Source organism: Onychomys torridus, chromosome 1 (assembly GCF_903995425.1).
Source record: "Onychomys torridus chromosome 1, mOncTor1.1, whole genome shotgun sequence".
NCBI lineage: Eukaryota > Metazoa > Chordata > Mammalia > Rodentia > Cricetidae > Onychomys > Onychomys torridus.
Window position 1 is genome coordinate 147,607,876 of NC_050443.1, and position 14,113 is coordinate 147,621,988.

At 38.7% G+C, this 14,113-nt stretch overlaps 1 protein-coding gene across 1 annotated transcript in view; it reads left to right on the forward strand.

Moving 5' to 3' along the window:
* Jak2 (Janus kinase 2) overlaps positions 1 to 14,113 on the forward strand; it is a 78,242-nt gene that overhangs the window by 7,336 nt on the left and 56,793 nt on the right. The window contains exon 3 of the mRNA XM_036208925.1: positions 3,672 to 3,922. Within this exon, the coding sequence (XP_036064818.1) occupies positions 3,697 to 3,922 (226 nt within the window). The 5' untranslated portion in view covers positions 3,672 to 3,696. The remainder of the gene's footprint in view (positions 1 to 3,671; positions 3,923 to 14,113) is intronic.

Below are 14,113 nucleotides of genomic sequence, written 5' to 3' on the forward strand. Positions count from 1 at the left end.
GAGATACCACAACTGGCTTTAAAAGGTTTTAAAATGAACCTTTAGTTAAGTGTACAGCCTGGCAGATGTCCAGAACAAACACATCGGTATCAGTTACTAGTTGTCTCAGGAGTGCAGAGCAGTGCTAACATCCTGGTGGCCTTTTGTGCCTCCTGCTCATTTTCTGTCCCTCACTGTCACAGTCCTGTCACCATAAGCAAGAGCAGCTGAGAGATGTGGAAGTCCTTGAGAGGTTCCTGTAGAAGACGAAGAGGTGTGCTAATAGAAATCGGAGTGAGTGACAAAACGGCAGCTTTGGAATGCCTGGTTGCTTAAACTTGCCTAGAATAGAAAGTAGGGACATGAAGCTGTTGATTAATAGCATACCGGAAGTTTTTATCATGATAAGTAAAAATAAGCTAACACTATTGCCAAGAAACTGGCAAACCTTGCTGCACTGAACAGAACCCAGTCTTACATTGCTAGATGGAAAGACCAGACACTGGGATGATTACAGACTCCATGACTGTGTTGACAGCCATGGGAGAGCAGTGCAGTGAGGTCTTTAATGTGCCCGAGCAAAAGACTACTAAAAGACACATTTCAGCACGAAGAAATTAGTCCAGAAGGAAGTCATGTGTTCACAAACAATGTGAGCACAAACAGATGTATTTAGCAAAGTTACTCTTTAGTACTAACAGTCTACTTTAATTGACCTTGTTTGTATCTGTTCAAAAACCAACTCTTAGCTTTGTTACATTTTCCATTGTTTTTAAATTTGTTTCATTTATTTTTGTCTGCTCTTAACTATTTCCTTCCTCCTCCCCACTTTGAGCTTAAATAGTTCTTTTTTTTCTCATTCCTGAGAAGCAATGCTAGTTTGTTTGAGACCTTCCTTTTTATCTTTATGTAAGCACTTATTGTTAACTTCCTTTATAGAACCACTTTTGCTGTGTTTAATTGACTTGCAGAACTAACAAAGACTACATAACAAATTACAAAAATATTTTTTTATTTATCTATTATGTATACAGCATGTATGACTGCAGGCCAGAAGAGGGCATCAGATCTCATTACAGATGGTTGTGAGCCACCATGTGGTTGGTGGGAATTGAACTCAGGACCTCTGGAAGAGCAGTCAGTGCTCTTAACCTCTGAGCCATCTCTCCAGCCTGTTACAAAAATATTTTTTAAATCATATAAATTTGAACAAATTTAAATTCTTTTAAGGTTTTGCATATTTACTCAAAGATAATCTTCAGAAAACTTACACCTTTGTATCTGTTCCAACAATTGCCAATTGGGTTTTTTTGTTGTTTATTTTATACACTGACAGTTTCATGAGGTATATATTTTTATAACTAGAGACTAGTTCTGATTTTTCCTTTAGTAATTAAGTACTTATAATTGTATATAGAAATATGTTTCAAATTATAATTATTATTATTATTTTTTTTGAGACAAGGTCTCACTGCGTAGGTCTGGCTGTCCTGGAAACTCAATATATAGATCAGGATGGCTTTGAACTTGCAAAGATCTGCCTGCCTCTGCCTCCCAAATGCTGGGATTAAAGGTGTGCACCATGCCCAAATTATAATTCATATTCAGAGGGAGAGGGAGTCTTCTGCGTTCTGGAACTCCCCTTAAGACCAGGCTTGGTATTCTCTTAGTAGCTATTCTCTCTTTAACTGTAGTCCTTAGAGCAGTGCTTTGTGCATAGCACTTGCTTTAAGGTTTTGTTGCATTTATCTTCCGTTATTTAATTATTTTGTTTTTTCTAATAAACTTTCACTGTGTGGTCTTCCTCCTGCCTCTATGCACCACCACTCCTGGTTTATTGTTTGCTGTTATAACCAGTATTTCCCTTATGTCCATGATAACATATATTGGGAAGGTTCTCAAGTTTTTAACCCCATTCGTGAAATATTCCAAATAGGCCATCTCACATTTTAGTTGCCAGCTAGATTCTGGTATAATTGTCTAACTACAATGTAAATGAAAAATGAAAATGTGGAAAACAGTACTTATTTTTTCATCTTCCATTATCAAGGGCAACATCCTTGTTTATGTTAATGGTTTTACAGATCTCCTAAGCTTGAACTCTGTACACTGTCTTTCACTCCCCTGGCTTCCTCCACATTCAGTTAGTCACTGGGTAGCATTAAGTCTTGTGTATATTACCTCTCATTATCTACTCATACTGTTGGGCAGCAGCAGCTGTCTAGCCTCATTACTTTACCTTTCTAATTTGTTGTTTGCAGTATAAAGTTTAAATTCTTTGGTCTGGCCTTTGCTTCTTTCTTTAACTTTGTACTATATCAGCCAGGGTTGTATTTGTTGTAAGTAACTAGATGTCTGGTGGGAGGTAGATGGTTCCTGACACTGATTCAGCTGCTAATCATGTCCAAGTATGTTATCTCTTGGCCTTTCTTTCATGGTTGCCTCATGGTTTTGAGGTGAGTACTCAGTCCAAAAACTCTTGCGCAATTTCAGGTAGGAAGAAGGCAGAGGGAAGCATAGAGACCACACTGCTAATTCAGGTAGGAAGAAGGCAGAGGGAAGCAAGTATAGAGACCACACTGCTAATTCAGGTAGGAAGAAGGCAGAGGGAAGCATAGAGACCACACTGCTAATTCAGGTAGGAAGAAGGCAGAGGGAAACATAGAGACCACACTGCTAATTCAGGTAGGAAGAAGGCAGAGGGAAACATAGAGACCACGCTGCTAGGACAGGTCTTACAGAGCTCCCAGGGAACTTCTTTAATCTTGTTTCTGACACTGACTCACCTAGCTCTCTGTTAGTAAGGAAGTAGTGTTTTGTTGGGCACACAGCAATGCCCAACAAATTGAGTTTCTCTTTCAGAGGAGGAGGAAATGCTAGCCGTCCTGTTGCAGATATCATCTGTGTTTGCACTCTTCCCACGGGGTATAACTTCTTACTGTTTTAATTTAGCTCGATGAAATATTGAGCTCAGAGTGTACTGGTCCACTCTTCACTACAGTGCACTTCCTTGGACTACATCTAAATCCAATGAAGTTTTCAAAATCAGTTTTTAAATAAAGATCTCTCCCATCTGAAATGTTGTTTTCCCTCCACTAAAGCAATTCTCAGGATAATTCATGTAGTAAGTAATGCTTCTATGTGTGAAATCTTCTGTTGTCTGTAACTGGTTCTAATGCCTTTTAAAAAGATTATTTATTTCATGTGTATATGTGCTTGCCTTTCTCTCTGTCTCTCTGTCTCTGTCTCTGTCTCTGTCTCTCTCTCTCTCTCTCTGTGTGTGTGTGTGTGTGTGTGTGTGTGTGTGTGTACATGCACCTCATGCATGCTTGTCTGCAGAGGGCAGAAGAGGGTGTTGGAGCCCTTGGAACTGGAGTTGAGAGGACTGTGAACCACTGTGACATGGGTGCTAGGAATCAAACTGGGTCCCCTGGAAGAGCAGTACGTCCTCTTATGGCTGAGCCCTCCCTAGCTCTTCTTTGTTTAGTTAGTGCTCCACGTTTCTATCCCCTGTTAGATGTACAGCTGGAAGTTGATGACTGTCCTCTTGAAGCTCTGGTGTCTTGTGCTGTGCTCTCAGTGCTTAGTCAGTGGGTCACGTTGACAGGCATGGCTCAATAAGACTTCCTTGTACACGAGGGATAGCTTTACTCAGATCACCGTTGGGGGTAACTTTATTGTTTTCTCTACAGGCCGAGGTTCTGAAATAGACTCTGGATGGGAATGGCTTGCCTTACAATGACAGAAATGGAGGCAACCTCCACATCTCCTGTACATCAGAATGGCAATGTTCCTGGAAATGCTAACTCTGTGAAGCAGATAGATCCAGTCCTTCAAGTCTATCTGTACCATTCTCTTGGGAAAGCTGAAGGAGACTATCTGAAGTTTCCAGTTGGAGAGTATGTTGCTGAAGAAATTTGTGTGGCTGCTTCTAAAGCTTGTGGTAGGTATTAAAAATCAACTTTTCTTATTTATGAGTTATTTTACTTTTGTTACTCTAATACAATTTGCATCTGTAATTTATTATGGCTATTAGCTGTGTTTTCACATGCATAACAATTACAATAACATTCTAGAATTTGAAGTGATTGCCATAGAATAGATGTCAAAACAAATTGAAGCCTGTAAAAGTTTTGAGACCATAGTAGGTGACTAAAGAATCTTGTCATGGGATATCTCCAAGTCAGTCTTCTTTTTAAGTGACACAGGGTTTGCTCTGTAGCCCAAACTGGTCTGGAGCTGACTATTATATAGCCCAGTCTGGCCTCGAACCTGCCTGTTGTCTCAGTCTCTCAAATTCTGGGATTACAGATATGAGCTATCATCTCCAGCTTCATATGTAAATCCTGAAACTACATCCTGAGCACATGTGGGAGTAGATTATCAGTTTGCTAGAATATATATTTGGGTAAAGTTCTCATTTATTTATCTTTATTTTGTGTATATGTATATTTTGCCTGCATATATGTCTGTGTACCATTTGTGTGCCTGGTGCCTGTGGAGGCCAGAAGAGGGTGTGAGTTACAGATGGTTGTGAGCTGCCCCCCAGGTCCTCTTCAGGAGCAGTCAACACTCTTAATTGCTAAACCATCTCTCCAACAGCTGGATAGAATTCTTGATTAAATATTTTACAGCAATAGGCATCATTTTTTTCTACTCCTGAAGTTCTCTCTCATCTCCATATATACAATTCCCCCACCTCTCTCTCATGTGTGTGTGTGTGTGTATGTGTGTGTGTGTGTTGTTGTTGTTGTTTTAGTGTGCCTTGAAATCACTTTTATCTTGAAGCTCTGAAACTGTTGTCTTAGTCAGTGTTCTGTTGCTGTGAAGAGACACCATGACCACAGCAACTCTTTTGAAGGAAAGCATTTAATTAGGGCTTGCTTAGAGTTTCAGAGGTTTAGTCCATTGTCATCAAGATGTCATGGAGGGAAGCATGGCAGCATGCAGACAGACATGGTGCTGGAGAAGTAGCTAAGAGTTCTACATCCACATCTGCAGGAAGAAGGAGCTCTGGGCCTGGCATGGGCATTTTAAACCTCAAAGTCCACTCTCCAGTGACACACTTCTTCCACTAAGTCACACCTCCTGATCCTGTCAAATAGTGCCACGCTGGTGATCTAGCATCAAATCTGTGAGCCTATAGGAACCATTCTTTTCCAACTACCACAACAATTTATGTTTTTATGGCCTATAAATTATAGAACTGATAAATTTTACAAGACTACGGAGAAGATTGAAGAAAAATTACGGTTTTTAAATTAAATATTTAATAAAAAGATCAGTTGATGTTTTACTTCTAAGTAATAGTAGTATGATTGTACTGCTAAAAGTAAGTTAAGTATCTAATAGTAGTCATAAAAATGGTAGCACTAGGGTGGGGACTTAGTTCAGTGGTAGAGCGAGCACTTGCCTAGCAAGCACAAGGCCCTGGGTTTGATCCTCAGTTCCAAAAAAAAAGGTAACACTAATTTGTTTATATGTATTGATATTATGTAACAGTAACAATAATTTATTAACTTAGTTAAAATATAAATGAGGTTAGCTGATTAGTATAGGTCAGAGTAACCATCAAATGTAGAGAAAATCCCAATTTTCACTGAGCCTGGAACTAGATGGTGTCCAGCAAACCCCACTGATCTTCCCATTTCCATTCCCCACAGAGGTGGGGTTATAAGCAAGCACACAGCCACTCCAGCTTTTTGTATGAGTTCTGGGAATTTGAACTCAACTCCTGTGCCTGTGAAATAAATGCTCTTAGCCATGAAACATCTCTTCAACTCTCTAAGAAGAGTTATGTTAGGGATTTCAAAATAGCTGTGTTCCTAACTTTTAAACTAGTTTAAGTTTTTTTTTAAAATAAGGCTGGGGCTGCCACCCAGCGGCAGAACTCTAAGGCCCTGAGTTGAGCCCTGGCAACACTCATACATGCACATTTATAAACACAAATTTAAATATGAAAATTTTGTATTTCATTTTGGTGACAGTTTTACCTCAGTCCATATTAAAGATGAGATAAAATGCTCAGCCTGTTCAGTATCACTGATAATTATTATTTATCAGGGTCAGGCTATATATGAAAGGCATAAGTACCTAAAATGTAACTCCTCCTAGTCTATTTTATCTATAGCACTTTTAATTTTAGATGCCAGTGAATAAGGATAAAGTGTGTAGCAAAACCTGTTCTACTTCAGTAATGTTATAGGTAGAGTTCCATTAACTGAGTGGAGACTGGGAGTGGTAGAACAATGAAGAAGAAAAGAATTATATAGTTATAAAGCTAGATTACATAGGCCATCTCAAAGATGAAACCTTTTGTCTTTGATGAACCCTTTTTTCTTTCTTGACATAAAGGTAAGTTAATAGAATGTTTTATACTTTTCTCATAGCTTTGTTTTAGAGGGGGTAGGTTGCTTCCCCTTTTCATGTTTAATACCCACCCATCCACCAAAAGTTACTAATAATGCTGATAATTTAAAAATAAGCATATTGAGCTGAAGAGAGGGCTCGGTGGTTAAGAACACTTGTTGCCCTTGCAGAGGACCTAGGTTTGGTTCCTAACACCCATAGCAACCCGTAATTCCAGTTCCTGGTAATCCATTGCCCTTTCTGACCTCCAAGAGCACCAGGCACACTTGGTGGTACACAAACATACATGAAGGCAAAACACTCATGCATACATAATTTTGTTTTGTTTTGTTTTTCAAGACAGGGTTTCTCTGCGTAGTTTTGCACCTTTCCTGGAACTCACTTTGTAGCCTAGGCTGGCCTGGAACTCACAGAGATCTGCCTGCCTCTGCCTCCCGAGTGCTGGGAATAAAGGTGTGTACCACCACCGCCCGGCTCAATTTTTTTTTTTTAATCTAAAAAAAAGAAGAGATACAAAGACTACATAATAAAATCATTAAAATATTCATTTTTTAGTTTAAATTTATAAGTATTCTATGAAAATATGCTTTAACTGTGTTTAGTGGTGTATGCCTTTATTCCCAGCACTTGGCAGGCAGAAGCAGAAGGATCTGTGAGTTCACGTAGTGCCAGAGCTATGTAATGATACCCTGTTTTGGACTTAAAGCGCGCATACACACACACACACACACACACACACACACACACACACGTCCGCGCGCTTTAAGTCCAACAAAACCTTGTTTTACTTTGTTGAAATGCAGTGTGGTTAAATGTTCGTTACTCTGATGCCATTGCCCCACTCTGGGATCACTGTGGCAATAAGGTACTGCTTATTATTTGCAGTGTTGGAGATTGAACCTAGTGTCTCTCCTATGCAACTCAGGTGCTCCTATCACTGAGCTGTCTTTAGCCCGGCCACACATTTTGTAAACAGGAAGTAGGAGTTGTTAAACTTTGTTGTTCTTTTATAAGATTAAAAGATTATTTTAGTCCCTTTGTTTTTTCCCATGAATTTTGTGATTAACTTATCATTTCTACATAAAGGATAGCTGAGATTTCAGTAGTGATTACATTGCATATATAGATCCATTGGGGGAACATTGCTACCTTTTTTCTTTTTCATGTTACAATTTTATTTTACAAAATTATCTAATTTAATTAAAAACTTTACACAACATATTTTAATCATATTCTTTCCCCTCCTCCAACTTCTCCCAACTTCACAGTCCTTCTCTCTGTGCTGGGATATGGTCTAGTTTCAACTTGTACAGTCACAGTCTCTGAGAGTTCGTTTCTGTGCGCATCAGTCCTTTTGTATCTGGAAAACACTGTTGGAAAGATCAACCATCTCTGGCTCTTAAAATTTCCACCTCCTCTTCCTCATAGATACCTGAACCTTGAGAGGAGGGATGTGATAGAGACATCCCATTTAGGGTGAGTGCTCCCAAGTCTCTCAGGTATTAGTCATTAGCCTAAAATATAAATTCTTTGGAAACAAGAGGGGAGCATCAGGCAGTTGGGAGCAATACAGGTTACACCCTCTACATCAGTGGTTCTCAACCTTCCTAATGCTGCAACCCTTTAATACAGTTCTTCATGTTGTAGTGACCCCCAACCATAAAATTATTTCATTGCTACTTCATAACTATAATTTTGCTACTTTTATGAATCGTAATGTAAATATCTGATATGCAGGATATCTGACCTGCAAGCCTGTTGGTATTTGGTTTTACACAGGTCTGTGGAAGAAATAGGGTCATTCCAGGATGAATTTTGGCTTTGCAGCAGCAGTGGAACTAGTTTCTGGTGAACTGACTGACATTGCTTCGAAAAAGACCTTTTTTATTGTTACACAATTTACACCTTAGCAAGTCAATTTCCGCAGACCAAAACCACTTCACACAAAAGGTGTCAGCGCGAAAGGTAACATCACAAAAGGCAGTTCAAAGCCTGGGCTGACACTCTGGAATACAAGCCAGCTGCAGTACTGTGGGGAAACTCCTACTATATGACCCCCAAACAGGTTGAGAACCACTGCTCATAGCATTACAGCTCTGTGTAGCCCATATAATGGGTTCTTAGCTCTACAAATGTTGCAGCTCTTATGTGCTCATAGGAATTTGGTGTTTCTTAGCCTTTAGCAGCAACTAGAGTTGCAGGTCCCAGACAGGCATAGGTATTGGGATTCCTCACCCTTGACAGTGGCCAGTATTACAACTTTGAGGCTTGGGGTATCTGAGACCCTTGTCCTAAAGGTTTGACAGGTCTCCAGAAGGCTCCCAGTATTGTGGGCCTGGAGTTCCTCTTCTCTGGCGCTTTACAGAATTTGTTGATTCTTGAGCCTCAGGCTCTATTCTTTTTGCTCATAGTTCAGCTGTCTCCTTTGCCGCGTTTGTTCTTTTGAGCTGTCCTTCGGCCTCTTCTTCAGCTGTTCTGCATTTGGTTACACTGCTGGTGTTTTCAGCTGAATCCACCAGCTGTGAGCTGCTGCCCTGTGTCCTTGCCGTTGTTACTCTGCTGCCTTGTCACTTCTTCCTATTACCAGATCAACCCACAGGCAAGAAAGGGCCTAATGTTGAAATCTAGAGGAAGTAGGACAGCATGCTGTCTCTTAGCTGGCTCATTTGGTACAGCTAGGAGTGTTTGAACCAATCACAGAAACCTGGCATGTAAACGAAGGTTTGCACTTACACCAATCACAGCACTGTCCCTTAGGTACCAGGCATGGTAGTCCTTTGTCAGGCCACCAAGGGAAATGTTTTGCTCTGGCCTGGTGGGAATGGTTGTGTGATCATCCTCAGTGAACCAGGGCTTATTATAGGAAAAGTCCAACACAATCTTCTGAAACAGTGTTGGCTGAGACCACTTCAAGAGCTGGAACAAGCGGTTGTGTGGTTTTCTTAAGGAGTCCATGGAGTGCTCACTGTTGGAGTGGCAGAATGGCTACTGTTGGCTAAGGGTAGTCCAGTCTGGCTTGTTGTTAATGGCAACCAGGGCAGGAAGAAAAAGTCTGACGGCTACCAATTAGGGAGTCAAATTGCCCTATTCTCCAACATCTACTCATTAACAGGAAAATGAGCATGAGAGGGAAGGTTTATAGTAAGAACTCAAAGGCCTTATCATTGACACAGCTAGTGAGTTTAACAATGCTTAACACGTTCTCAGTACCTCAGAAGTGGATGGCCTCTATTCTGCCTTGAGTGATTAATTCTAACACATTTGTAAAATTTTTCTTTTAATGTTATACTTATTATATTGTAGCCAGAGAAGATAACTTTGGATGGTTTTAACTTTATGAATTTATTAATAGTAGTTTTGAGACTGTATAAATTTGGAGTGTACTTTAAAACATGTACTTAAAGATGTGTGTTCTGCTGTGTGGGGGCAAAGCTTTTTATATGGCTGTTATAGCTAGTTGATTTGTAGGGTTGGTTAAGGTCTTGCCTTTATTGTTCTTTGTAGTTTTCCTGTCCATTATTGAGATGGTGTGTTGAATTCTCCAACTGCTATTGAGTTGTCTATTTCCCCTTTACTTCTAAGGCTTTGGTTCATAGTGTGGTGAGACTTGTTCTATCTTTTGGTTATGATGTCTTCTTTTAATGATGATATTGTGTTTTGTCTTTGTTAATTTTTCACTTTAAATCCTATTTCCTGGTATTAATATAACCTCGCCAGCTTCCTTTTGGTTACTATTTGTGTAGATTTTTTTCCCCATCTTTCTTCTCCTCTCAACCTATTTGCATGTTTAGATTTTGAATGAGTCTCTTATGGATATCATGTAGTTAAGCCATGTATTTTTATCCCTTTGAGAAATCTCTGCCTTTAATGGGATAGTTGTATGAATTTGTATTTGAGATAGTGATAGGAAGTATTAATTTCTACTATTTCATTCTTTTCTATCATATATATATATATATATATTTGTTGTTGTTTTTCAAGACAGAGTTTCTCTGTGTATTCCTGGTTATTGTGTTTTCTTTATTGCCTCCCGTGCTTAATTTTTTTGTGGTATATAATTCTGAGTCTAACTTTTGTCATATATTTTTAGTTTTATTAGGAGTTATACTACAGATTAGAGTTAATCTTTTAAATTTATAATAATCTATTTGAATTAATTATCTTCAATAGTACAGGAAAGCCATGTTTACATATAGTTCTCCGTCTCTCCATCTTCATGTTCTACTTAATATATATCTCTATACATTGTATATCCACTGACATAACTATTGGTTTTTTTTTTTTATTTGTCTTTAAAATCGGGGCAACTTAGGAGTTACAACAAAAACCAACAACAATCAAAAGGTCTGGATGGGATTGGTCAGTGTGTAAAGCATGAGCTGCAAAAGTGTGAGGACTGAGTTCACACAACCAGAGTTCATACAGAAACCAAAGCAGTACAAGGCTGCTGACGAAAGGACCCCCAGATCAGGCTGCTGGCTAGACTAACCAAATCTGGGCATTTTTCAATTGGGGAAATTTGATTTTTCTTCCATTGCTTATTTTTAATTTTTTTTTCCGTGACCAGTGTGGATACTTGGAAATTTTCAGCTCTCTGAAATTCACTACAACTTTATGACTTAGATGGTCACCTATTTTATTTATATATACATATTAGTATTTTGCTTGCATGTATTTATGTGTACCATGTGCATGCCTGGTACTTGCAGAAAGCAGCAGAGGGTGCTGGATCTCCTGGGACTGCAGTTAAGGATGGCTGTGAGCCTCCATGTGGGAGCTAGGGACTGAATTAGGATCTTTTAGAGGGCAGTAAATGCTCTTAACCACTGAGCATCTCTTTAGCTCCCCAAGTTCTTGAATATTTATTTTTTAAAATTTTATGTGTATGTGTAAGTTCATGTATATATGTATATATATACACATGTGTGTGCTTGATGTCCTTGGAAGCTGCAGCAGGATGTCAGATCCTCTAGGACTGGGAGTTAGAAATGACTGTGAGACACCTGATACAGGCGCTGGAAACTGAACCCCAGGTCTTCTACAAGAGCAGAAAGTCTTCTTAACTGGTCAACTCTCCTTCTAGCCCCAGATGACCAACTTTTTGTTTGTTTGGTTGGTTTTTGGTTTTTGATTTTTTTTTTTTCAAGACAGAGTTTCTCTGTGTAACAGCTCTATCTGTCCTGGAACTCGCTCCATAGACTGGACTGGCCTCAGACTCACAGATATCTCCTGCCTCTGCCTCCTGAGTGCTGGATTAAAAATGTGCCCCACCACTACCCCGATAACTTTTTTTTTAATGTTTCACATACATTTGAAAATTCTATGTTCTGTATTCACCAGGTATATTATTCTCAAATATAAACTAAATTTAGGTTAATCATGGCTTAAAATTTCTATATTTTGGGTTTTGTGGAGGTTTTTGTTTGTTTGTTTGTTTGTTTGTTTGTTTTTGGTCAGTCTCTGAGAGATTTTGAAATTTGCTGCTTTTCTAACAATTTTTGCTTCATGCAATTTGAAGTAATCTTATTAGCCATATATAAATTTCACTTATCATTCATCAGTTTTTCTGTTGACTTGAACCCACTTGGTATTTTTTTTTTCCTCAATGAATATTTTTCTTGAAGTTTTTTTTTCTTTAATTTTGACTTACTGGGTTTCTTTTCATGTTTGTTAGCATAGTATGTAATATTTCCTCCTTTTTTTTAAAAGATTTTTTTTAGATTTATTTATTTATTATGTACACAGAAGAAGGGCCAGATCTCATTACAGATGGTTGTGAGCCACCATGTGGTTGCTGGGAATTGAACTCAGAACCTCTGGAAGAGCAGTCAATGCTCTTAACCTCTGAGCCATCTCTCCAGCCCATATTTCCTCCTAAATTTCAATTTGTGCCCTTATATTTAAAGTTTAACTTATATCAAAGTAACACAAAATCTTAAAATCCAGATTGATAGACTATGTGTTTTAATTATCTTGTTTACATTTAAGATAATTATTAATATAATCATATTATCTTGTTATTTGTTACATCTGTTTTTAATGTCTGTTCCTTCTTAACTGTTTTGACCAAGAATTTTCATTTATTTTATTTGATCTCATGTATTAGATATTTTATATAGCTTTTATATAATTTATTTAATGATTATTCTATGGGACATTTTTGGCTTATTGACAGTTGTATAATAGTATAACATTTCCAAACAACTCAAGAACATTACAATAGCGTCACACCATTCTTTTTTATTCTGTATATTATTGGTAGCATTTACTGTTATGTACATCTTAAATAACACAAGGAATTTATATTATTGCTGACTTAAATAGTTACTTCCTTTATTGCCATCTTTCCTGTATTTGTGCTTGAATGCATTGTGCTTTTCTTTCAGCCTAAGGAACTGCTTTTACTACTTTTTGTGATGCATGTCTGCTGGTGACAACTCCTCTTAGTTCCTGTGTATCTGGAAATGTCTCCCAGTCCTCCAGTTCTGTGTGTCTAAGCACTTTATTGACTTAGTGTCTTAGTCACTTTTCTGGTGCCATGACATAACACTATCAAGGCAACTTATAAAAGAAAGCATTTAATTTGGGGGCTCCCAGTTCCAGAGGGTTAGAGTATAAGACCATCGTGACGGGGGAGCATGGCAGCAGGCAGGCAGGCCTGGCACTGAAACAGTACAGAGAGCTACATCTGATCCACAAGAAAGCCAGGAGTGAGCGTGAAGGGCTCAAAGGCCACGCTCAGTGACGCCTTCTCTAACAAGGCCACACTTCCTAACCCTTCACAGGCGTCCACACGGACAAGCCAATGAGAGGCATTCTTAGATCACCACACTTAGAGGTTGTGCTTTTACTGGACAACTACCTGTTGAGTTTTAAATTCCGCCTTTGGATATGATATGTTTTGATTTCTGGCTTACTCTTCCCCTGCTACTTGAGAAAAATGATCTGTTCTGATGTTCATTTTCAGCTGTTTAACTCTGATGCACCTATAGGTTGTTTTTATTTTTCTTTTGCTCTGGGTCCATTTAATTTGTAGGTTAATATTCTTCTTTAGCTTTGGGAAATTCTTGGCCATAATATCTTAAATGACATGTAAATTAGTTGTTTGTTGTGTCTGTGCTGCCTTTTATATATGTAGTTCATCTTTTCCCATTCTGTCATTTTTGTATTTATTTTGGATATCTAATATACATGTGAAATGTGTCTTTATGCCCACTATTTCTGCATGCTCTTGAATCCATGTATTGGTGGTGGTGTCAACATCATTTTAAAGCTTATTAGAAATACAGAATCTAAGGCTTTTTTTTCTTTTAAAAAATTAATTTTTCCCAAAATAGTATTTTTATCGATTATTTGGGAATTTCACACTTTGCACCTGATCTCACTCACTTCCCAGTCCCCCCACCCTTGTGACTTCCCCTCTGCAAAGAGAAGAGGAGAAAGAAAAACAACAACACATAAACAAGCCCATGCGCTCACTGGAGCATGGTCAAATCCCCAGTGGCCAGCCCCTTAAGGAAAACTGAGTCCTTGTCCCCCACCCCCACCCCAGAAGCCCTCAGCATCTTTATCACAATTTTGAAGAGTCTTCTTCCACGGTTTTCTGTCTAGGCTGTTCCTTTTTGGTGGGGTTGGGATGGGGTCACTGTGAGTCCGCTGTTATCCATGCCACTGCAGAAGTAGCTGCCTTGCTGAGGCTGCTTTTCCAAACACTGAGGAATAGTCTGTACCTTAATACAACTTCCAGGTCATTTTACATACATTA